The 26,387-nt window shown below is 39.9% G+C and overlaps 2 protein-coding genes across 2 annotated transcripts in view; one reads left to right on the top strand and one right to left on the bottom strand.

Moving 5' to 3' along the window:
* Window positions 1-10,848: 10,848 nt before the first annotated feature.
* LOC116483169 (uncharacterized) overlaps window positions 10,849-26,387 on the bottom strand; it is a 51,754-nt gene continuing 36,215 nt past the window's right edge. Inside the window, 6 exon segments of the mRNA XM_058428113.1 lie at window positions 10,849-11,515; window positions 11,811-11,865; window positions 13,810-13,916; window positions 16,660-16,902; window positions 23,836-23,921; window positions 24,098-24,117. Coding sequence (XP_058284096.1) covers window positions 11,286-11,515; window positions 11,811-11,865; window positions 13,810-13,916; window positions 16,660-16,902; window positions 23,836-23,921; window positions 24,098-24,117 — 741 coding nt within the window. The 3' untranslated portion in view covers window positions 10,849-11,285.
* LOC116484247 (N-lysine methyltransferase SMYD2-like) lies at window positions 16,719-18,932 on the top strand. The gene is given in 2 exon segments (XM_058428981.1): window positions 16,719-16,755; window positions 16,758-18,932. Coding segments are annotated over 2 exon segments (1,266 nt in total). The 3' UTR covers window positions 17,987-18,932.

The raw sequence follows: 26,387 nt of genomic DNA, 5'->3' as shown, positions 1-26,387 counted from the left end.
GGAGATTCATGATGAAGCAAGGAAATTGGCAAGACCATCAAACTCTTCTTCACTTCTACTTCTTGCTTGCCTGCTTTGTACAAAAACAAAAAAATCCAGCCCATGTGGAAATACCATAGTTAAAGTTGGGAGACAGTAGGTGAGAAGGCAAGCAGGCTTATATAACAAAGAAAAGCAGTAGCTCCAACATACACAAAATGTTTAATTCAATTATGTAAGTAACTGAGAAGTGCTTGTGCATAGGAAGCCAACCCACTAATATCAGTATCTAGAACCATGTAGTGACAATATTTAAATCAGTTCAAAGGCCGCCACAGAGTGTACCCAATAATCTTTGTTTGTCTGATCCGAAAGAGTAACCAGTTCTACATGCTGAGCTAATAAATATTGTGTAAGGAACTAGGTAAATTGAGATATGAATCATGCTTCCGTTTAAAAAAAATGTAAATAATGAACAGAATTCCAGTGTGGAATTAGAACAGGAATCAGTTTCACCTAGGGCAGATTAATTGCTGAGTAGCAAAGAGTTGCTGCTTTTGCTGAGGATAAGATGTGAGGATTTCCTTCTTTCTTTTTTTTTTGAGGCAGAGTCTTGCTCTGTCACCCAGGCTGAAGTGCAGTGGTGCAATCTTAGCTCACTGCAACCTCCACCTCCCAGGTTCAAGCAATTCTTCTGTCTCAGCCTCCTGAGTAGGTGGATTACAGGCACGTGCCACCATGCCCAGCTAATTTTTGTATTTTCAGTAGAGACAGGGTTTCACCATGTTGGTCAGGCTGGTCTCAAACTCCTGACCTCATGATCCGCCGCCTCAGCCTCCCAAAGTGCTGGGATTACAGGCGTGAGCCACCGTGCCCAGCTGAGGATTTCTTACAAACGATGTACTCTGATTCTAATGGCATAATCACCAAGAGTTTACTACCAACTCTTGAACATTTTCTTTATTAGTTAGAGAAATCAACTGATGGCATTTTGTTGGGCATATTTAAAAATCACATCCAAGTGCTTTAATAGAACAAGGTGATATATTTATGGAACCAAACAGAGGACTGGGAATTCTTTTACTACACTCCCAAGCTGAAACATTCTCCCTTCAGCTTTTGAATATGATATACTCATTGATTTAAGTAGCTATGGGTAATGAAATCACCACAGCAGGATATAGGGGTAAGGGGTGAGTCCTCACAAGCTACTCCTTTCAGAAATGCAGTATACTGTAGCGATTTTACTATGCCTGCCCACTATACTTTTCCATCCTCCTTTTTCAGCTAAAAAAAAAAACCAAGTTTTTGTTTTTGTTTTTCTTGTGGGTTGTCTACTCCATGACCCTTCTCCACCACAACCTTTAGATCTTTGATCTGCTCAGTTGTCAGCAGAGAGAGTTTTCTTAAAGGCAAGGATGAAACAGACACTTTTAATCATTTAAACCTCAGGGGGACTAAGGTAGTGAGTGTGTACCCAGGAGTTCTTTCTGCCTTCTGGCCCAAATTTCATTGCATTTTCGTTGGATACTACATAAATACAAAACAGTGCCTACAGTAAATTATGACAGAGTTTATCTACCTGTATCTATGACCCAGAACATTACCAGCATTCCTCTTAGGCCCCTACCCAATCACCACTATAGAATTTCTGGGTGAAAGTAAATACATGTTTAACTTTAGAGGCCAAATAATTTTTCATTGTTTTTATACCAATTTATATTCCCCACCACAGTCTAGCAGCTCCTTTCTAAAACTTGATTAAAAAAAAAAATTACCCATTCTGGTGGATGCGTAGTGATCTCTCTGTCTCTCTCTCTCTTTTTTTTTGAGACTGTCTCAAAAAAAAAAAAAGAGTGCAGTGGTAGGATCTCAGCTCACAGCAACCTCTGCTTCCTGGGCTCAAGTGATCCTCTCACTTTAGCCTCCCTGGTTGCTCGCATTACAGGTGCGTGTCCCCGTGCCTGGCTAATTTTTAATTTTTAGTAGAGACAGGGTTTTGCCATGTTGCCCAGGCTGGTCTCGAACTCCTGAGCTCAGGTGATCCGCTCACCTTGGCCTCCCAAAGTGCTGGGGTTACAGGTGTGAGCCACTGCACCCAGCTTGTAGTGATATCTCCTTGTGATGTTAACTTGCATTTCCCTAGTGACTAATCATGGTGGGTACCTTTTCATGTGTATTATTTGCACATATTTCCACAGCTGGGAATAGCAGATTTTATGAAAGGTGTTTAAGACAACAGACCTGAATTGAAGCCTCAGACTGCCTTGGACACCTTTCCTAACTTTCAACACACTCTTCTTCAGCAAATGCCAGTATAAATGTTTGTGTCCACAGATCAGTAATCGAAAAGAACAAACATGGGACCATAGACACTACACACATGCACACATGCATATAACTCTAAGGAAAAAGGAGATACAGACTTTTACAAAAGATGAAGCATTCTGATGTGTAGTTCTCACAATCTCTTAAGACAGTGACACATGATCTTTGGGGGTGGGGGCGGAGGCGTTAGCCCAAAGGAAGTCTGTGAGGGATTAAAGAATAGATTATAAGAAAACAGGAGAGGGCAAACTCGAATTGAAACTCAGGAAAGAAAGAGAAGAGAAAAGCACACCTTAATAAAGATTAAAGTTGCGTGAGAACAAAAGGTAAGAGATACAAAAAGAGAAGTTTGACAAAATTACATAAAATGAAAAGGAGACAAATGATTCCATTTACATGATATACTTAGAATAGTCAAATTCATAGAAACAGAAAGTAGAACAGTGGTTACTAAGGGCTGGAGCAGGGGGCAAGGGAAGCGGTTGTGGTAACAGAGCTACCGCTTGATGGGGACAGAATTTCAATTTGGAATGATGAAAAAGTTCTGGAGGTAAATAGTGGCGATGATTGCACAACATTGTGAATGTACTTAACGCCACTGAATTGTTCACTTAAAATGATTAAAATGGTAAAATATACATAAAATATACAAAAAATACATAAAACATGTGGATGTAAGTTTTCAACTCATTTGGGTAAATAGCTGGTATGTGCTTATTGGAGACCTATGCTTAGCTTTGTAAGAAACTGCAAAACTCTTCCAAAGTGGCTGTACCATTCATCATGCATTCCTACCAATATATGAGAGTTCCTGCTGTGCCACATCCTTGCCAGCATTTGGTGGCATAAGTGCTTTGGATTTTAGCCATTCTCATAGGTGTGTAGTGGTATCTCATTGTTTTATTGCCAATTCCCTGATGACACATAGTGTTGAGTATCTTTACACATCTTTATTTGCCATCTGTACAGATTCTTCGGTGAGGTGTCTGTTTAGACCATTTTTAATTGGGTTGCTTTTTATTGTTGAGTTTAAAGAGTTATTTGTATATTTTAGATAAATAGTCTTTTATATAAGATATGTTTTTACAAAGATCTTCTCATAATCCTTGGCTTGTCTTTTCATTCTATTTAATGAAGTCCATTTTATGAATTTTTTCTTTCATGAATTGTGCTTTTGGTTTTGTATCTAAAAAGTCATTGCCAAACCCAAGGCCATCTAGATGTTCTCCTATGTTATCCTAGGAGTTTTATAGTGATGCATGTCAGGAAGAAAAGAAAGATATAAGATCTTTCTCTAGGTTTTGGTTTTGTTTTGTTTTTTGGCATGTGGATATCTAGTTGTTTCAGTACCATTCGTCAAACAGGCTGTCCTTTCTCCACTGAATTGCTTTTGTTTCTTTGTCAAACCTTAGTTGACTGTATTAGTGTAAATCCATTTTCAGTTTTGTATTCTGTTCTATTGATTTGTCTATTCAGTCATCAGTGCCACATTATTGTGTTTACTCTACCTTTATGGTAAATCCTATAGTTGGTAGTGTCAGTCTACCAACTTTGTTCTTCAACATTGTGTTGGCTATTCTGGGTTTTTGCTTTTCCATGTCATCTTTAGAATCAAGTTTGTCAATATCTACAAAATAAACTGCTAGATTTTGATTGAGAGTGTTGAATCCATGTATCAAGTTGAGAAGAACTGGCATCTTTTCAATTTCAACTCTTCATTTCCGTGAACATGGACTGTCTCTTCATTTATTTACATCTCCTTTGGTTTCTTACATCAGAATTTTGTAGTTTTCCTCATATAGATCTTGTATATATTTAGATTTATATCTAAGTATTACCCCCCCCCCTTTTTGGTGCTAATGTAAGTGGTGTTTTTAATTTTAATTTCAAATCCAAAGTGTTCATTGCTATTGTATAGTAAGATAATTGACTTTGTATAATAACTTTCATCCGGATACCATGCTATAATCACTTATTAGTTCCAGAAATCTTTTTTGTTGATTATTTGGGATGTTCTACCTTGATAATCATGTTATCTGTGAACAAAGGCAGCTTAATTTCTTTCTTCCTAATATGTATACATTTCCTTTATTTGTCTTATTACATTAGCTAAAACCTCAGTTACAATGTTGAAAATGAGTGGTGAGAGGGGACATCCTTGCTTTGTTCCTAATATTAGCAGGAAGGCATGCAGCTTCTTTTGACTAATATGTTATCTGTAGAATTTTGTAGATGTTTGTGATCCAAGTGAGGCATTTTTATTATTGAAATAAAATAGATAAATAAAACTTACTATTTTAACCATTAAGGTGCACAATTCAGTGACATTAAGTACATTCACAATGTTCTGCAACCATCAATATCATTCACTTTTAGATCATTTTCATCATCCCAAACAGAAATTGTACCCATAAACAATAATTCCCCTCTTGCCCTCTTTCAATCCCCTAATAACCTCTATACTTTATGATTTTGACTATTCTGGGTACCTCACGTAAGTGTAATCATACAATATGTGTCCTTGCATACTTGTACAAGTGTCCTTGTATAATAGGCCTGCATATGGCTTATTTGCCTTAGCACAATGTTTTCTTTTTAGGGGAAAACAGGGTCTTGCTCTGTTACCCTGGCTGGAGCGCAGTGGCACAAACATGGCTTACTGCAGCCTCAACCTCCCAGGCACAAGTGATCTTCCCACCTCAGCCTCCTGAGTAGCTGGGACCACAAGCATGTGCCACCATACCTGGCTAATTTTAAAATTTTTTGTAGAGACAGGGTCTCGCCATTTTGCCCAGGCTGGCTCAGACTCCTGAGCTCAAGGGATCCTCCTGCCTCCATCTCCCAAAGTGCAGAGATTATAGGCAAGAACCACAGCACCACCAGCCCTAGCACAATGTTTTTAAGGTTCATCCATGCTATAGCATATATCAGAATTTCATTTCTTTTTAAAGTTGAGTAATATTCCATTGTAAGTATACCACATTTTGTTTATCCATTTACAAAATGGACATTTGGGTTGATTCTACCTTTTGGCTATTGTGAATAATGCTGCTATGAACACTGGTGTACAAATATCTGTTTGAGTCCCTGCAGCATATCATAATTCTATATTTGTTAAAGATCTCATATACTATTTTCTATAGTGGTTATACCATTTTACGTTCCCATCAGCAATGTACAATAGTTCCAATTTCTCCACATTCTCACCAAAACTTGCTTTCTGTTTTTTTTCTATAATGACCCCTATAATAGGTATAAAGTAATGTCTCCTTGTGGTTTTTATTTGCATTTCCCTAATGACTAGTGATGCAGAGAGAATGTTTTCATGCCCTGATTAGCTGTTTATCTTCTCTGGAGAAATGTCTGTTCAAGCCCTATGCCTAGTTTTTTAGTTTTTTGTTTTTGAGACAGAGTCTCTCTCTGTCACCCAGGCTGGAGTGCAGTGGCGTGATCTTGGCTCACTGCAACCTCCGCCTCCCAGGTTTAAGTGATTCTCCTGCCTCAGCCTCCTGAGTAGCTGAGATTACAGGTGGCTGCCACCATGCCCAGCTAATTTTTGTGTTTTTAGTAGAGATGGGGTTTCACCATGTTGGCCAGGCTGGTCTTGAACTCCTGACCTCAAGTGATCCACCTGCCTCAGCCTCCCTGGGATTACAGGCATGAGCCACCATCCCCAGCCATATGCCTAGTTTTGAATTAGGCTGTTTGTATATTTTGTTGTTGTGAGTTGTTAAGAATTTATGTCCGAACATAAATCCCTTATCAGATATATGCTATGCAAATACCTTTTCCCATTCAGAAGGTTACCTGTTTGTATTATTAATAGTGTCCTTTTATGTACAAAAGTTTCTAATTTTGATGAAGTCCTGTTTACCTATTTTGTTGTTGTTGCTTGTGCATATCCAGGTAATCACTGCCCAATCCAGATTTCCCCTTATGTTTTCTTCTGGCAGGCTTAGTGTTTGCTCTTATGTTTAGGTCTTTGATCACTTTTTTTTTTTTTTTGAGATAGGGTCTCACTCAGTCACCCTGCAGTACAGTGGTGCAATCAGAACTCACTGCAGTCTTCATCTCCCAGGCTCAGGTGATCCTCCCACCTCAGCCTCTTGAGTAGCTGGGACTACAGGCACACATCACCACACGTGTGTGTGTGTGTGTGTGTGTGTGTGTGTGTGTATTTTTTGTAGAGACAGGGTTTTGCCATATTGCTCAGGCTGGTCTTGAACTCCTGGGCTCAAGCAATCAGCCCACCTTGGCCTTCCAAAGTGCTGGGATTATAGATGTGAGCCACTGTACTCGGACTGATCACTTTTGAGCTAATATTTATATATCGTAAATAGGGGATCAACTTCATTCTTTTCTATGTGGGTATCCAGTTTTCCCAGCACAATTTGATGAAAAGACTTTTCTTTTCCCATTGAATGGTATTGGCACACTTGTTTAAGTCATTTGACCATATATGCAAGTGTTCATTTCTGCATTCCCAATTCTGTCCATAGGCGTGTCTTTATGCCAATACCACACTGTTGTGATTATGTAGCTTTGTAGTTTTGGAATCAAGCAATCTGAGTCTTTTCACTTTGTTCTTCTTTGTCAAGACATTTTTGGCTGTTTGGGTTCATTGAGATTCCATATGTATTTTAGGGTGGATTTTTCTATTTCTGCAATATGTCTTAGGGATTTTGATAGAGATTGCATTGAATCTTTAAATCGCTTTTGGTAATATTGTTATCTTAACAGTATTAAGTCTTCATATGCATGAGTATGGGTTGTCTTTTATTTATGTCTTCTTTAATTTCTTTCAGTTATGTTTTATAGTTTTTAGTGTACAAGTCTATTGCCTCCATGGTAAATTTATTCCTATGCATTTGATTCTTTTTGATGCTATTAAAAATGGAATTGTTTTCTTAATTTCTTTTTGGGATCATTCATTGCTAGTGTATAGAAATGCAACTCATTTTGTGTGTTGTGATTTGCATCCTGTGACTTCTGAATTTGTTAATTGGGTCTAATGGTTTTGTGGAATGTTAAGGGTTTTATACATATAAGATCATGTTATTTTTGAACACAGGTAATTTTACCCCTTCTTTTCCAATGTAAATGCCTTTTATTCTTTTTGTTGCCTAATTGCACCATCTTAAACTTTCAATAGTATTGTGAATAGAAGTGGGGAAAGCAGACATTTTTGTCTTGTTCCTGATCTTAGGGGAAAAGCTTTTAGTCTTTCACCATTGAGTATGATCTTAGCTGGAGGTTTGTCATATATGGCTTTTATCATTTTGAGGAACTTTCCTTCTATTCTCACTTTATTAAGTGTTTTTATTTTTCAAAGAAAAGGTGTCATTATTGGTATAATGAGATTAGTATCTGTATATGTTACCTTTTCTATTTTTTGTTTGTTTGTTTGTTTGTTTTGAGATGGAGTCTGGCTCTGTCACCCAGGCTGGAGTACAGTGGTGCGATCTCGGCTCACTGCAAGCTCCGCCTCCCAGGTTCAGGCCATTATCCTGCCTCAGCCTCCCAAGTAGCTGGGACTACAGGTGCCCGCCACCATGCCTGGCTAATTTTTTGTATTTTCAGTAGAGACGGGGTTTCACTGTGTTAGCCAGGATGGTCTCTATCTCCTGACCTCGTGATCTGCCCACCTCAGCTTCCCAAAGTGCTGAGATTACAGGTGTGAGCCACTGCACCCAGCCTACCTTTTCTATTTGTTGTCCTTGTTACTTTTTCTTCCATTGTGGTTTTAACTGAGCATTTTATGAGATTCTATTTTCTTCTCTTAGCATATTGATTATATTACTTTTTAAAAACTTTTTCATTAGTTGTCCTAGAGTTTGCAATATACATTTACAACTAACCTAATTCCACTTTTGAATAACCCTATTCTTCTTCATGGGTAATGCAAGTGCCTTAGAATATTCTCAGTTCCTCCCTCTTGACACTTATAACACTGTTGTCATTCATTTTAGCTATGCACAGGCTGTAATAACCAAATATATTGTTGCTATTATTTTCTTATATTTTTATCAATTAAAAATAAGAAAGATAAAATATTTTACCTTCATTTATTCCTTTTCTAATACATAATTCCTTTATGTGTATCTGAGTTTCTGAAGTATTTCAGAAAATAGGCTTGGCATCATTAGTAGTATGTGATCTCTAGTAATCACAATGAGACATCACTTCCCACCCACTAGTATGATATAACTAAAATCAAAAAGAAAATCACAAGTGTTAGCAAGGATGTGGAGAAACTGGAAACCTCATACACTGCTGGTGGCAATGAAGAATGGTGCAGCCACCATGGGAAACATTTTGGCAGTTCCTCAAAAAAAATAGAATTATCTGCCTGTAATCCCAGCACTTTGGGAGGCTGAGGCAGGCATATCACGAGGTCAGGATATCGAGACCATCCTGGCTAACACGGTGAAACCCCATCTCTACTAAAAATACAAAAAATTAGTCAGGCGTGGTAGCGGGCACCTGTAGTCCCAGCTACTCGGGAGGCTGAGGCAGGAGAATGGTGTGAACCTGGGAGGTGGAGCTTGCAGTGAGCCAAGATCACACCACTGCACTCCAGCCTGGGCAACAGAGCAAGACTCCGTCTCAAAAAAAAAGAAAGAAAGAAAAAAATAGAATTATCATATAACCCAGTAATTCCACTCCTAGGTATAGACTCAAAAGAAGTGAAAACAGGTGTTCAAACAAAAACTTGTACATGAGTATTTACTGCAGCGTTATTCACAATAGCCAAAAAGTAGAAACAATCTAAAAGTCCATCAACTGATTAATAAACACCATGTGGCATATCACACAATAAACTATTCAGCCAGAAAAAGGAATCAAGTTTTGAGAGACATGCTACAATACAGAGGAATCGCGAGCCAGGCATGGTGGCTCATGCCTGTAATCCCAGCACTTTAGGAGGCTGAGGTGGACGGATCATGAGGTCAGGAATTCAAGACCAGCCTAACCAACATGGTGAAACCCCATCTCTAGTAAAAATACAAAAATGAGCTGGGCATGGTGGCATGCACCTGTAGTCCCAGTTACTCAGGAGGCTGAGACAGGAGAATTGCTTGAACCCGGGAGGCGGAGGTTGCAGTGAGCTGAGATCGTGCCACTGCACTCCAGCCTGGGTGACAGGTGAGACTCTGTTTCAAAAAAAAAATAGAGGAATTGCAAAACCATCATGCATGCCAAGTTCAAAAAGCCAGACTCAAAAGGTCACATGTTCTATGATTCCTTCATTATGAAATATCCAAAATAGGTAAATCCACAGACACAGAGAGCAGATTAGTGGTTGCCGGGAACTCAGGGAGAGGGGTGTGGGGAGTGAGAGGTTAATAATCTGAATTTCCTTTTCATTATGATAAAAATGTTTTGGAAGGGTTAATTTTATGTTATATGAATTTTACTTCAATAAAATCTAAGGCCAGGCACAGTGGCTCATGCCTGTAATCCCAGCACTTTGGGAGACCAAGGCAGGAGGATCTCTTGAGCTTGGAAGTTCAAGACCACCATGGGAAGCATAGTGAGATCTCATTTCTACTAAAACTAAAGAAAAAAAGTTAGCCAGAAGTGGTGGTGCACACCTGTAGTCCCAGCTACATGGGAGACTGAGGTGGGAGGATCGCTTCAGCCCAGGAGATCAAAGCTACAGTGAGCTATGATCATGCCACTGCTGGAGCCAGGGAGACAGAGCCAGATCCTGTCTCAAAATAAATAAATAAATACATACATACGTACATACATAATCTTCTGGAAAAAAAAAAAAAACTTTTTTTTGGAGTGCAGTGGTGTGATCAGAGCTCACTGTAGCCTCGAACTCCTGGGCTCAAGTGATCTTCCCACCTCAGACTCCTAAGTAGCTGGGACTACAGACACGTGGTTTTGTTGTAGAGATGGGGTTTTGCCATGTTACCAAGGTTGGTCTTGAACTCCTAGGCTCAACCCATCCGCCCGCCTTGGCCTCCCAAAGTGCCGGGATTAGAAGCGTGCACCACCATACCTGGCTGAATGTTTTATTCTATAGCATCCTATTCTATATCATAGTTGAAATATTTTGCGTTACCTCTTTGAAGATGTGAGTTTTCTCCCTATAACATCTATTTTTTTTTCTGGTTGCTTTCTCCTATAATTGGATTTTCACAAATAATCTGATAATACTGGGTTGCTTGTTAACACTCGAGAGGGAGAGAAATAAGCTAAGGGAAGCACTGGTGACATTGGGTGCTTTCAACTGTGGGCTCCTCTCCTGGGAATCTGGTGGGCTTTGTGTGAGAGAATACCCAATATTCACAGTGTTTTAAGGATTTTCTTTTTGGGCTGGTCTAATTTTCTATAAAAGACTCTAAAACTCTTTTGCTTTGAGGATGAGGCCACCGTAGCTGCCAACATTCTGGGAGCTGAGTAGCAGAAGAGAACACAGATTTATTTTCTACTTTAAATGAAAGTTGCCACAAAATTAATTAAAAGGCAAAAATGCTAAAAGTTAATCTTTTATATTGACTGTATAGCTCCAAATATTGTCAGCATACATGTAAATTTTAAGAGGTTCCATTTTATAAAAGCTTATATGGCAATACCTGAGATAGGACTTGAACAAGCACTTAATATACACTCACTGACAAGATTAAGTACATTCATAGAGAAATACAAAGAAAACTAGATCAGCAATAATATTTTACAGGACTATGAACCACTCCCCAGGAGAAGAAAGATGTTTGAAATAAGAAAGAGTAAGTAACCTTTACATCAAGGAAAATCTAATTTGTATATTTAGAAACCATGATAAAATTAACAGGGAAAAGTTTACTTAAAATTATAGCCCCTTTCTTGATCTCCAATAGGATAGTGCAATTCTTTAGAATAACCAAGGAAACATCCCTGATATTCTTTCCATCCACAGTTAAGAGTAAAAACTGTCCAAATAACAAGGTCACCTTTCATACTTAACATATGGCATATAACCATGGTCATTGAAAACGCTTAATGAAAATTCCTGCTGAAAGGACGGTGACAGCAAAAGCTAAAGCCATTCCACAATAGAATATCAGCTGCCTCACTGTCAGGATCTCTCCAGCGGTGGACATTGCATACTGGGTGTTTTCTTCTGGTCTCATCAGTAGAAGGGTCTGGCTCTCTGGTCTGATGATACCAGGCAAAATGATTCCCTCAGTTACTTCTCTTCCCAGGATAGGTAGATCTGTTTGCAGAGAATAGTGGGGTATTCAGTTATGTCCGGGTCAAGTAAAGGCATATTATGAAGTTTACATAAGAATATGTTGTAAATAATAACCCTCAGTTATCAGTTAGTGTATGTGAAATTACATTTAAAAATATTTCATAGGAGAACCCACAGGTGATCTCACCAATTACTACGGCTGAGACAAGTTTTATTGAGCAAGAGAGCAGGATCTTGCAAACTGAGCAACTCTGGCTGCACTGTGCCAGTTTTCGTACATCAGACATTGAATATACTAGAGAATGGCCTCTGTTACCTGAGGAGGTAGGCATGGTTTCTTTATTCCCTTTTAGTCCAGCTTGAACCTGTGCCTAGAAACAAGTGTCACATGAGTAAATGCAGAGTAAGTTTAATCACACTAGTAGTTGTTTGCTAAAACTTTGACTTAAAGCCATTGTGGGCTGGGCGCAATGGCTCACACCTGTAATCCCAGCACTTTGGAAGGTTGAGGTGGGTGGATCACCTGAGGCCAGGAGTTTTAAGACCAGCCTGGCCAACATGGCAAAACCCTATCTCTACTAAAATGCAAAAAACTAGCCAGGTGTGGTGGTGGACTAATCCCAGCTACTCAGGAGACTATGGCAGGAGAATAATTTGAACCCAGGAAGTGGGGGTCGCAGTGAGCCAAGATTGCACCATTGCACTGCAGTCTGAGTGACAGAGTGAGACTCTGTCTCGAAAAATAAATAAAGCTACTATGAAACCTACTGCTAATGGGTTACAGTATCTAGCACAGTCTGTCTTGGTCCTGGATGTGCCATAAAGCAAGAGAACAACGCCAGAAAAACACAGCCTCAGTTCACAACAATAATATAAAAAGCTGCTGTTGCTAAAGCGGCAAGTTTAACATATCATTTGCACTTGTGCCCTTTAGTGTTCCAAAACACAGATAGAAGGAAAAAAGTCTAAAGGTCAATGGTATTGTGATCTAATGGGTAGTTTATGGCCCATCTTAATCTCCTATAAAGTTTAGTCCCTGAATAAATCAAACAGAAGATAGGAAAGATAGGATGCATCATAGTTAGGCAAATCTAAAACGTAAAGGTGATCAAGGCTTAGACAGTGATGGTTGATATGCCTAAACTCATCTTGTTTCCTTGTTAATAATCCCTAAGCCAACCACCCATCTCTTTTTTAAAAAAAGTATTATTATTTTTAGTAGAGATGGCTTCTTGCTATGTTGCCCAGGCTAGTCTTGAACTCCTGGCCTCAAGTGATTCTCCTGCCTCAGCCTCCTAAAGTACTTGGATTACAGGTGTGAGCCACTGTGCCTGACCATCCATCTCATCTCAAGCCTGAAACAGGAAACACGGCTTGGCCAGGCATGGTGGCTCACACCTGTAATCCCAGCACTTTGGGAGGCTGAGGTGGGTGGATCACAAGGTCAGGAATTCGAGACCAGCCTGGCCAACAAAGTGAACCCCCCCCCCGCCTGCCACGACCCACCACCGTCTCTACTAAAAATACAAAAAATTAGCCAGGCGTGGTGGCACGCACCTGTAATCCCAGCTATTTGGGAGTCTGAGAGAGGAGAATCGCTTGAACCGAGGAAGCAGAGGTTGCAGTGAGCTGAGATCACGCAATTGCACTCCAGCCTGGGCAACAGAGCGAGATTCCATCTCGAGAAAAAAACAAACAAAAAAACAGCTCCCAGTTCAGCACATAGATGCTCACATCAGTGAAGATGCAGACTCTCTCCATATGTTGTTGTTCTGCCCCCAAAGTACTTCCCACAGATCACAGATACTTAACATACTGCTTTTATGATACTACGGACAAAATAGAAAGAGGCATAAAGAACAGCTAACAAGTCAGTATAAATAGGAAACAAACTACTATTTTCCTACAACTAGTACACCCAAACAGCAAAATATATGTATCTTTAAATTAAGAGACAGGGTCTTCCTCTGTTGCCCAGGCTGGTCTCACACTCACTTGGGCTCAAGTGATCCTCCTGCCTCGGCCTCCCGAAGTGCTGTGATAATAGGTGTGAGCCACCATGCCTGGCCCTAATTCCTTTTCTTTTTTAGGTTGAGTCCCTGGTTAGTAGATATTAAATCAGCTCTATATAAAGAGGAGAATGTGCTGAAATATGTTTTCTTTTGCCTCCCCTCCCCACAATGTTAGATGTATTTCATGATTCACAGTGAATCATTCTGCCAATAGCATTTTTACCATTTTGACCCTAAGAGGTTCCTTACCATGCCATGGGATTAAGTAGAGCCATTTTTCTAAAATAATACACTGACTGTTACCTGCTCCACAACTTTATTCCAGTTTATCCTCAAGATGTACACCAGATAGAAAAGGGCTTGAAAGAAGACACAAACTATCAATCCAGACCAGAGATCTATGGGTGTAAAACGAAATCAGAGTTTAGATTTTTTTTCAATTCTGTTCCTATGAGCATTAAAATTCTTCCCTAACTACTGTATCCATAGAGTGAAATTTCAGTTAATTTCCCTAAAATTTTAGATAAAATTTTAGATAATTATGGACAAAGATTAGACTCAGGTTTACCACTGAGCTATTTATGGCAATCATTCAATCAATGAACGACACAAAACCTCCAAAACTGTTTGCTGTTAACAAATACTTGCTGCCTTCAGTTTTATGCCAGGTATTGTTTTAAGGGCTAGAGATACAGAACTGAATAGGCAGATGAGCTAGGTGTCCTTGGGAGTTTATATTCTACTGTGCAGGACAAATAATAAACAAGGAAGCAATCATGCAGTCATTTTAGGAGTGAGAGGTGCCAGGACAGACACCGGGCAGAGCCATGTCATAGCACCAAAGACTTGCATATGAGAATGTGAATGAGACAGCCAGGCCCCTCTAAGGTGGGACCTGGCAGCGAGAAGACGCCATGAGAAGTCTAGGACGGGCACTGCAGGCAGAGGGAAGAGAAGAATCCCAGCCAGAGGAGTCCCAGGAGCTGAGGGGCCAGTCAGAAAGGAGCACAGTGGCAGGGGAGCATCCAGGAGATGGAGTCAGAGAAGCAGGCTGAAAGGATGTGCGTGCCATGGCAGGACCAGGGTTTATCCTAAGGCTGACGGGAACCTGCCGCAGAGCTCAAGCCTGGGGTGTGCATCCACAGATGTGAGACCTGATGCTTTCAAAAGCTTGCCTTGAAAACAATCCCTCCAACCATGGGATGGAAAAAAGTATTGGGAATCCAAGAGTGCTTGGTAGAGAAGAGACAGTAATAAATATGGCTTGTTCTGTCCCCAAATAAATAATGACAAATTCCAGCTTGAAATAAAATATCCTATGGGTCCCAGCCTGTACCAGTCATTTAAATGAGAGATGACACAGAAGACACTTACTCATTAATCCACCAGATGACATTTCCAAAAAGAAGATAAGAAACAGCCCCTGTGTTTGTGTTGACACAAAGTTCTTGTCACAGCTGCAAGACTAATACTTCACAAAGAAATGGTGACAGAATCAGAGTTTTTTACCTAGTAAAAATAATGCGCTGGTTGGATAGAGAACAAAAGGAGTTATCTGAATACATATTACAGGACTCATTCCATTTTCTAGTTAGACTTTTTAAAAACAAAATAAAATTCACTGTTGCTAAATCTATAGAAAATGAAGATGTGGACATATATGCAAAACACATATATAACAACTTATCCCAAAAGCACATAAGTTAATTTGCACAATTCTTTACATTTAGAACCTCAATAAAGTGGATAATTTCCTTAAAAAATATAACTTACCTATGTTGACACAATAAAAGAAAGTCTTAACAGACCGAGAAGAAATTGAGAAAGCTGTACAAAGAATAAACTACTTCAAAATGCCAGGTCATGGCAGTTTCATGGAAGAATTACACCAAACCTTTATAAAACAGAGAATTCTTATACTACTTAAATTGTCCTGAGGCATACAAAAAGGTAAAATTTTTAATTATCTTTATGAAGTGAGTATAATATTAATATCATTAATATCAAAACCTAACAAAGATACACAAAAAATACAATTACAGACCAATCTTATTTATAAATTTTAGTGCAAAATTTTTAAATAAAATGTTTAAAAAGTGTAGCAGTTCAATAAAAGAACAAGATATCATAATCAGGATAGTTCAATATGAGGACACCAATTAATATTATTTATCTTCACGATAGACCTAAGGAGAAAAATTATAGAATCATTTCTAATAACACTAAAAAGGCATCTGGCAAAATGCTCAACTATTTTTGTTTCAATAAAATAGACTTCATGGACATTTTCTGAACATGATTTCAAAAAACACAAGCACATACATACATAGGTGTGTGTGTGTGTGTGTGTGCATTTTTTTGTTGTTGTGTTTTGTTTTTTTTTTTGAGACAGAGTCTCATACTGTCGCCCAGGCTGGAGTGCAGTGGCGCGATCTCGGCTCAGTGCAACCTCTGCCTCCCAGGTTCAAGCAATTCTCCTGCCTCAGCCTCCCAAGTAGCTGGGATTACAGGTGCCCACCACCAGGCCCGGCTAATTTTTTGTATTTTTAGTAGAGACGGGGTTTCACTATGTTGGCCAGGCTGGTCTCAAACGCCTGACCTCATGATCCACCCACCTCGGCCTCCCAAAGTGCTGGGATTACAGGCGTGAGCCACTGCGCCTGGCCGTGTGCGTGTATTTCAAGTATTTCAACCTCAAATGCCAGGAACACTGGCAGCACTATCACCAAAGTAATGAATAAGACAAGAATTTCCACTGTTACCACAACTTATTGTACTACTAGAGGCATTATGCCAGAAAAAAGAGAAGAGCAGGGCCCTGTTCTTCTCTTTTGTAGTGCTTAACCAACAGGGATTGACAATTGTATAAATAATTATCGAATCTGGCCCTCATTCAGAGGGCAGGGCCATGTTTGTTCTCTTTGCCACTGCATTTTCAGTGTATTTGTATGGAGGAGGCACCGAATAAATATTGGGGGAGAAAATAATTTTTCCTATTACATAAGGGCAACTTTCTAGTTGATTGCTTTTTTTTAAGAGTTATTTTGTTTTCTTGTTTCCAGTGGGGCTGTAGCCAATTGTTTTATATCTCAAGCAGTTTATCTTAATATGACAAGTGAGATTTGAGACAAGTCACAGGACTCAAACACATACCTATTATCGGCCGGGAGCCGCAGCTCGGGCACAGCCGGCGGCTGCGCCCTGCCACCACCATGAGGGCCAAGGGCCTCGGTGGCCTGGAGCGCTTCTGCAGCCCTTCCAGGTGGGGGACTTGCTGTTCTCCTGCCCGCCCTGTGCCTATGTGCTCATGGTCAACGAGCGGGGCAACCACTGCCAGTACTGCTTCGCCAGGTAAGAAGGATTGTCCAAATGTGGAAGATGCAAGCAGGCATTTTACTGCAATGTGGAGTGTCAGAAAGAAGATTGGCCCATGCACAAGCTGGAATGTTCTCCCATGGTTGTTTTTGGGGAAAAATGGAATCCCTCAGAGACTGTAAGACTAACAGCAAGGATTCTGGCCAAACAGAAAATCCACCCAGAGAGAACACCTTCAGAAAAATTGTTAGCTGTGAAGGAGTTTGAATCACATCTGGATAAGTTAGACAACGAGAAGAAGGATTTGATTCAGAGTGACATAGCTGCTCTCCATCACTTTTACTCCAAGCATCTCAAATTCCCTGACAATGATAGCCTCGTAGTACTCTTTGCACAGGTTAACTGTAATGGCTTCACAATTGAAGATGAAGAACTTTCTCATTTGGGATCAGCAATATTTCCTGATGTCACATTGATGAATCATAGCTGTTGCCCCAATGTCATTGTGACCTACAAAGGGACCCTGGCAGAAGTCAGAGCTGTACAAGAAATCAAGCCGGGAGAGGAGGTTTTTACCAGCTATATTGATCTCCTGTACCCAACGGAAGATAGAAATAACCGGTTAAGAGATTCTTATTTCTTTACCTATGAGTGCCAGGAGTGCACCACCAAGGACAAGGATAAGGCCAAGGTGGAAATCCGGAAGCTCAGCGATCCCCCAAAGGCAGAAGCCATCCGAGACATGGTCAGATATGCATGCAACGTCATTGAAGAGTTCCGGAGGGCCAAGCACTATAAATCCCCTAGTGAGCTGCTGGAGATCTGCGAGCTCAGCCAGGAGAAGATGAGCTCCGTGTTTGAGGACAGTAACGTGTACATGTTGCACATGATGTACCAGGCCATGGGTGTCTGCTTGTACATGCAGGACTGGGAAGGAGCCCTGCAATACGGACAGAAAATCATTAAGCCCTACAGTAAGCACTATCCTTTGTACTCCCTCAACGTGGCCTCCATGTGGTTGAAGGTAGGGAGACTCTACATGAGCCTGGAACACAAAGCTGCAGGAGAGAAAGCCCTGAAGAAGGCCGTTGCAATCATGGAAGTAGCTCATGGCAAAGATCATCCATATATTTCTGAGATCAAACAGGAAATTGAAAGCCACTGAAACTATGCAGCATTTCAGTTTTCATTTAAACACTTAGTTCAGAAACCTTAAAGGATTTGAATATTCCAAATTGCACACGTCAGTCTAGCATCTCTGTAAAATAATTGGAATGAAAATACTTCTTGCACTTAAACATTGCACATGCCATACTTTGAGGTTAGTCTGAATCTTGAACTTTAATACCAAATTAATTTTGAATGCTTTTGTTTCCTAAGAGATAATGGCATGGTTTCATATGTTATACTTTGGACAGACAGAGTTTTAAAAATGGAATTATTTTTTCTTTCATGCCTCTTGTAATGTTCTGAACAAACTTGAATGATGAAAGAAAATAAAAGAGATATCAGTTAAAAAAAAAAAAACATATCTATTATCCTGAGTTTAGTGGCAAACATCAGAGATACTCCAATGGGAAAACCAAAGACATAGTACCCAATGGCATTCAAGATAGCGCCAATCTTTTTTTTTCCTGTGCCTCTCGGGACTCCACCACAGGCGCCCTACAGAGAGGAAAACCAAACCCAACATTGCTGTCAAGTCTGTCATCATCACAAGGCTCAGAATACTACATTCATATTCCACAAATATGGATGCGGTCAAATGGCCCTAACTCAAAACAGGCACAGCACATTATGTAAGAGAAAAAGGAAATCTTGTTTCTAAAGTTAGATTGACAACAACAGCAATAAAAAACCACAGCTCCTTTCATCAGAAACCTATCAGGTAACATGACTTAAATCTCTAACTCTTTATCTTGACTATTTAAAAACATTTTGTAAGTTAAAAACAAGATGTAGAGGTTTCATCAATGGCATCTCTTCAGAAGTTAGCCTAATATCATGGCTGAGAAACATTAACGCCATTGCAGACTTCTCATCCACACTTCTTACCACAGTTTCAATGGGTGCCACATCTTCAGGATGACATGGACAAAGTGCAAGAAATTCCATGGAAAAAAAGCAAGATGACTAATGCCTAGAAATCATGTCATGAGGAAAAAACTCAAACTGGGAAGAAGCCAGATGGGCTGATTCTGGGGTAGAGCAGGTCTTCAAACCCTTGTACACCCACAGATCAGCCTAGACAGGGACTTTCTAGTGCTCAGAGTCAACTCAAAGGTGGCATGGCCTGCAGTGGAGGGTTCAAGCAAAGGTCACTTCACCACTTGGATACAACACCTGGCATTCAGGCACCAGAAGAAGATAGAGGAGGGGAGAACTCACTTGGCTCACAAGCCTCTTCTCTACCTTGAGAGGCTACACTCTTTAATAAACCATCTTCCCCCAAGTGACTCACACTGTCTAAAGCAAGAGCTTTCTCTTTTTAAAAATAAAATCACTGACATTTAATTTCTAATTAAAAAGCTAGAAACACAAAACAAATTTTGCTATCTTTATTAAAGTAAAATCACTCCAAATACTCACTGCAAGTAATAGATGAAAAGGAGCAAAAACAGGCATCACTTGGCTCACAAGGGAAGTTATATCTCTCTTAGAGGAAAAGAAAGTAGCTAGTGATCTAAAAATCACATTAAAGTGGGGTATTAATTAACTACTGATCTGACAAACCTGACAAATTTATCAGTAAATTCAGTCAAAACAGTACATTTCTTTTTTTATAAAGTCAGTACATAATAAAACTTCACTGATTTAAAATTTATTATTACATAAAATTTAGGTTAAAATGGACAAGGCTGCCACTATAGAAGATAATTCTGAAAACTCTTTATCTGGATATATAAATGTGGGGATTGGTAAGAACCAATACAGGTTTCAGCCTGGGTGTGGGAATCGTCCTCAAAAATGGAGTGGAAAGCCAGTATTCACATAGGAAGCATTTGCTTCCTCAGGGAGCCCCTGAACTCTGTTCAGTTATGGTGGAAGATCTGCCTGGGGAGCCCTGCAGAAAGATGCTGGAGTTCTGGAGAGGGACACAGCAGAGTAACTAGATACCCGTGAGATGGATCCAGAGTGGGTAAACACATGAAACAGGTCCAGTGCCCTCTCCCACTTACCCTACGGGGACGCCCGCTGGTCAACAGGTGCCACCAATTTAGACAGAGCCTACAGGACATCCTCTGACTCAGAGGAGTGACCTCTTTGGAACAGCCCATCAATCAATGAGTGAATAAAGAAAATATGGTATATATACACCATAGAATATAAGCCATACAAAAGAAATAATGAAATAATGTCTTTTGCAGCAACTTGGATGGAGCTGGAGGCCATTATTCTAAGTGACGTAACTCAGGAATGGAAAACCAAATACTGTATGTTCTTACTCTTAAGTGGGAGCTAAGCTATGTGAGTATGCAAAGGCATACAGAATGGTATAATGGGCACTGGAGACTCAAAAGCTGCAGATGGGATAGGGATAAAATAACTACATATTGGGTACAATGTACACTACTCAGGTGATGGGTACACTAAAATCTCAGACTTCACTACTATACGGTTTATCCATGTAACCAAAAACCACTTGTACCCTGAAAGCTATTGAAATAAAAACATATTTTAAAAATAGAAAAATAAAATACATTTTCAACATTAAAAAAACAAAAACAAAAATACAAATGTTAAATCAATGTTCACCAGACATTGAGGAAAATCAACAGCACAAAAAAAGGAAAGACCAAAATAAGCCTGCTAATACAACAGGAAACAAAGAATGCAAGGAACATGAGATAAAAAAAAATTTTTTTAATCCATCTTGAATTAATTTTTGTATAAGGTGTAAGGAAGGGATCCAGTTGCAGCTTTCTACATATGGCTAGCCAGTTTTCCCAGCACCATTTATTAAATAGGGAATCCTTTCCCCATTTCTTGATGTTAGACCTAAAACCATTAAAATCCTACAAGAAAACCTAGGCAATACCATTCAGGACATAGGCGTGGGCAAGGACTTCATGTCTAAAACACCAAAAGCAATGGCAACAAAAGCCAAAATCGACAAATGGGATCTCATTAAACTAAAGAGCTTCTGCACAGCAAAAGAAACTATCATCAGAGTGAACAGGCAACCTACAGAATGGGAGAAAATTTTTGCAACCTACTCATCTGACAAAGGGCTAATATCCAGAATCTACAATGAACTCAAACAAATTTACAAGAAAAAAACAACCCCATCAAAAAGTGGGCAGAGGACATGAACAGACACTTCTCAAAAGGAGACATTTATGCAGCCAAAAAACACATGAAGAAATGCTCATCATCACTGGCCATCAGAGAAATGCAAATCAAAACCACAGTGAGATACCATCTCACACCAGTTAGAATGGCCATCATTAAAAAATCAGGAAACAACAGGTGCTGGAGAGGATGTGGAGAAATAGGAACACTTTTACACTGTTGGTGGGACTGTAAACTAGTTCAACCATTGTGGAAGTCAGTGTGGCGATTCCTCAGGGATCTCGAACTAGAAGTACCATTTGACCCAGCCATCCCATTACTGGGTATATACCCAAAGGACTATAAATCATGCTGCTATAAAGACACATGCACACGTATGTTTATTGCAGCACTATTCACAATAGCAAAGAGTTGGAACCAACCCAAATGTCCAACAACGATAGACTGGATTAAGAAAATGTGGCACATATACACCATGGAATACTATGCAGCCATAAAAAATGATGAGTTCGTGTCCTTTGTAGGGACATGGATGAAACTGGAAAACATCATTCTCAGTAAACTATCGCAAGGACAAAAAACCAAACACCGCATGTTCTCACTCATAGGTGGGAATTGAACAATGAGGACTCATGGACACAGGAAGGGGAACATCACACTCCGGGGACTGTTGTGGGGTTGGGGGAGGGGGGAAGGACAGCATTAGGAGATACACCTAATGCTAAATGATGAGTTAATGGGTGCAGGAAATCAACATGGCACATGGATACATATGTAACAAACCTGCACATTGTGTACATGTACCCTAAAACCCTAAAGTATAATAAAAAAAAAATTATGGGAAAAAAAAAAATTTTTTAGTTATAATTGCTATTATCAGAGACATTTGTCAGCTAACAACAGGCAATTAAGGAAGAGGAGCAATTGGGAGAAAAGTGATTGGAAATGAAAAATATGAACACTAAAATAAGACCTTTTTTTAGAAACTGGATAATGAATAGACATGGCTAAACATTACATTTCAACTTGAAAGATAAAGTTGAGAAAATATCCCAAACACAGAGATAGAAACTGGGAGAAAAGAGACATGTCAGATTAATCCATACATTCTATCCTTTATCCAAAAAGAATTCCAAAAGGAGAGAACAGGAAAAAAGGAAAAGGAGTAAATTTGTTTTTTTTAAAAAAAGGGTAAATTTCCTAGAGCTAAAGAAAAATCCAGTGCTTCAGACTGACAGTCTACAAAACAGCAAGCAGAATATAAGAAAAAAGATTCACCCACACCTAAGCACACCCAGCAGAGACAAAAATAATATCTGAAAGATTTCCAGAAAAAAAAATTTTCTTCTACAAAAGAACGAGAGCCAAATCAGCATGAGAAGCCTCTATCCAGGTGACATCATGAACAACAGTGGTGTAGGAAGCTCAAGAATCAATCTCTTGTGAGACTGATGGAGAGAGGTATCACAGTCAATGATTTCAGCATTCTGGAGGCTAGTGAGAAACTCGCAGTGAGCAACAAGGGGAAGGCCTGAAGAAGGGCCTGGTGATCATGGGTGAATTGCATTTCACATAGTGGCTACCTTTTCCCATCTTCCAGTTCTGCAGCAGGCAGCAGCAGGGATGACTGCCTGCATTCCTAGTGTGGCTTACTAGTGCCAAACTGGGCAATAAAAACCTTATCCTCTAAAAATTAAAGTTTTGTGTTTCGATCTATCTGGTGGTTCCACTGAGGAGCTGGCCTAGAGGCCCTTTGGGATGAAGTGGCTTCACAGGCAGTGCCTGTCAAATAATTTTACAAGAAAAAAGCCAGCTTAACTTTTCTTGTTAGATAAAGGCATTTAAGGAAATCCCTGCCAGATCATTCTGTCTTTGTAAAAACCACTTTGGAAAAGTTACTAAACAAGTAGACAAATAACCCCAACAAACAAGAACAACAATGCCTGGAGAGAGATGAAAATCTGATTTCCAGTGTTTTCATATAATAATACTCACAATGTTCAGTTCTCAACACAAAATTACAGAGAATACAGAGACAGGAAAGTATGGCCCATTCACAAGAAACAGAAATTGGCAAAAATTGTCAGAATCATTTTTTCATGGCTCACTATGGTCGCTCACACCTGTAATCCCAGTGCTTTGGGAGGCCAAGGCAGGAGGGTCAGTTGAGCCCAGGAGTTTGAAACCAGACTGGGCAACATAGTGAGACACTATCTCTACAAAAAAAAATTTTTTTTAATAAGTAGCTGCACACAGGGGCAAGCACCTGTAGTTCCAGCTACTTGGGAGGCTGAAGCAGGAGGATCGCTTGAGCCCAGGAGCTTGAGGCTGCAGTGAGCTGTGACTGCACCACTGCACTCCAACCTCGGTGACTGAGCGAGACCCTGTCTCTTAAAAATATTTTTTTAATTAAAAAAAATACAATTTTTTTCCAGATTTTCAGAAATTCAACAAAGGGAATTGGGAGCATTTATTTAAGAAAGGTGGCTGAATCTTGGTAAGAACAGTAAGCATTGTGGTATTTTAACTTACCCTAATATCATCCTGCTGCTCCTAGTTCAGCAGTAACCTTGAAAAATAACAGTTCCAGGACTTGAGGAGGAAGAATGGGTTGAACTCTTTGAAAGCCCTATTCCCAAGGAACAGTTACTATTTCACAGACAGATCATCTGTCTGGTGGTTCCCTAGAAGACCCCACTTGAAAGGCTAACTTTATCTCACCTGATTCAAACCTGCCCAGTTCTAAAGCTGATGTTGAAGGATGTTTATTGAAAATGTATACGGGCAAATGTTTTAGCTGCTGCTGCCTGATACAAGGGATACACAATAGACTCACCAAAAAGCTTAGTAGGAATGGCTGGGGAATGAAATGTCTGAAGGGCGTTGCAAAGTTCTGACATATTCTGGGGAATCTAGAAGGCCATATGCATGCTTAAGACTGTGCCCCTGCTCAAGGAAGACCCATTAAGGCCTAAGCACTCACCTCTGGCCGAACTTGAGACTCTGCACAAACAGGAAGTGAAGGTTAAAACCAAGCTGTGGCCGGGCATGGTGGCTGATGCCTGTAATCCCAGCACTTTGGGAGGCCGAGGTGGGCAGATCACCTGAGGTCAGGAGTTCGAGACCAGCCTGGCCAACATGGTGAAACTCCATCTCTACTAAGAATATAAAAATTAGCTGGGCAGGGTGGCACATGCCTATAGTCCCAGCTACTTGAGAGGCTGAGGCAGGAGAGTTGCTTAAACCTGGGAGGTGGAGGTTACAGTGAGCTGAGATAGTGCCACTGCACTTCCAGCCTGGGAGACAGAGAAAGACTCCATCTCAAAACAGAAACAAAAAACAAAGTTGTAAACTGCCTCAATAAGTGTTGAAGGTGTTCCTCAAAATGCACAGAGAGTCCCTTGGCAAAGAATGGGAGATATTTGGGATTCTAAGCATTTGAGGAAATATTTCTCCAATAATTAGCTGACATTAAGCTAATAGAACAGGGACTTTAGTGGCTACATCTGGCAAATAATATAGACTTTACAGAATTAGTCCATAAAAATCACTAAGCAAACAAGCAGCAACAGCAAAAGCCCCTAAAGAAGAAGATAATCTGACTTCTAGAACAGTGGCACTGTAATATTTAAAATGTCCAGTTTTCAACAAAAAACTATGAGTCATGCAAAGAAAATAAAAGGTACAGCCCATACATGGGGTAAAGAGCAATCAATAAGAATTCTCTCTGAAGAAGCCCAAACATTGGACTTACCAAAAAAGACTTTTTTTTTTTTTTTTTTAGAGCGACAGGGTCTCGCTCTGTCACTCAGGCTGGAATACAGTGGCACTATCCTGGCTCACTGCAGCCTTGAACTCCTGGACTCAGGAAATCCTCCTGCCTCAGCCTCTGGAGTAGCTGGGACTACAGGTACACGCCACCATGCCTGGCTAATTTTTAGTTTTATTTTTAATTTAATTTAAAATTTTTATAGAGATAGAGTCTTGCTGTGTTGCTCAGGCTGGTCTCAAACTCCTGGCCTTAAGTGATTTCACCTTGGCCTCCCAAAGTGCTGGAACTGCAGGCACGAGCCCCTGCACCCAGTCAAAAAAAAAAAAAAATACTTTAATTCAGCTATTTTAAATATGTTGAAAGAGATAAAACCACGTCTAATGAAGTATGAGAATATTGTTTCACCAAATAGATGCTATCAATACAGATATAGAAATTATTTTTCAAGAGAACCAAATAAAAACTATGGAGTTGAAAAGTACCACAACTGAAGTGAAAAATTCACTAGAGGGCTCAAGAGTAGATTTGAGCTGGCAAAAGAAAGAATCAGCAAACTTAAAGATAGGATAATTGAGATTAGTCTGAGGAACAGAAAAAAAAGGTAAGAAAAGTGAACACAGATGTAGGGACCTAGGGAAGACAATCAAGTATACGAGCATACAAATAATGGAAGTCTCAGAGGTGAAGAGAGAAAGGAAAAAACATAAAAATATTTGAAGAAAGAATAACTGAAAACTTCCCAAATTTGATGAAAGACATGAATCTACATATCCAAGAAGCCCAACAAACACCAAGTAGGATGAACTTGAGGAGGCAAGGTCATTTGCTGACAGTGATGGTGGAAGGTGGTAGGGAGGGGCCAGTGGTTTTAAAAGAGTAGAGAAGGTTTAACATGGGTTGCAGAGATGGACAGTGAGATGACTAAACAAAGGCAGGGCAGGGTGCTGAGGGTCTAATTATGGTTAATGGTCATAAGTTTCTAGTGTAACCAATATGAAGTGATTGGCTATTAGTACAGAAAATGTGCAACTGGGTTCCACCAGGATGGAGTTCTGTCATTTAGAAGGGTCAAAAGAATTCAGGTTACTGGCAAAAGAGTTAGTAAAATGATGAACCATACTGACTAAGCTACATAAGGAAGAAAGTAAAGGCAGGAATGTGGTGGATTGAGAAAGAGTTGTCAACTGACTGGAAGGCCCAAGTGGTTGAAGAAACCTCTTAAGTAGACATAGCTATAAAAGTATGCTGGAAGGATTAGGGATGTGGCCAATTAAAGGGCTGAAGGTAGAACAGTTATATGCAATGAAAAGGCCCAAAGTATGATCATGGAGTGTGTGCCTCAGGTAGGGCAGAGAAAGATACTGGAGAGAGGACTGGGGAGTTTAGGTGAGGGGCTGGGGCATTGAATGTCTTCAACTATATGGATGCTGAGTTCACATAGGATGCTGGTAAGATTTGAGGGTAGAAAGACTGTATGAAGGTGCTAGAGTTTTACATAAAA

This window comes from Hylobates moloch, unplaced genomic scaffold (genome assembly GCF_009828535.3).
Source record: "Hylobates moloch isolate HMO894 unplaced genomic scaffold, HMol_V3 SCAFFOLD_15, whole genome shotgun sequence".
Taxonomy (NCBI): Eukaryota; Metazoa; Chordata; class Mammalia; order Primates; family Hylobatidae; genus Hylobates; species Hylobates moloch.
This window is presented reverse-complemented; position numbering and strand designations above follow the sequence as displayed.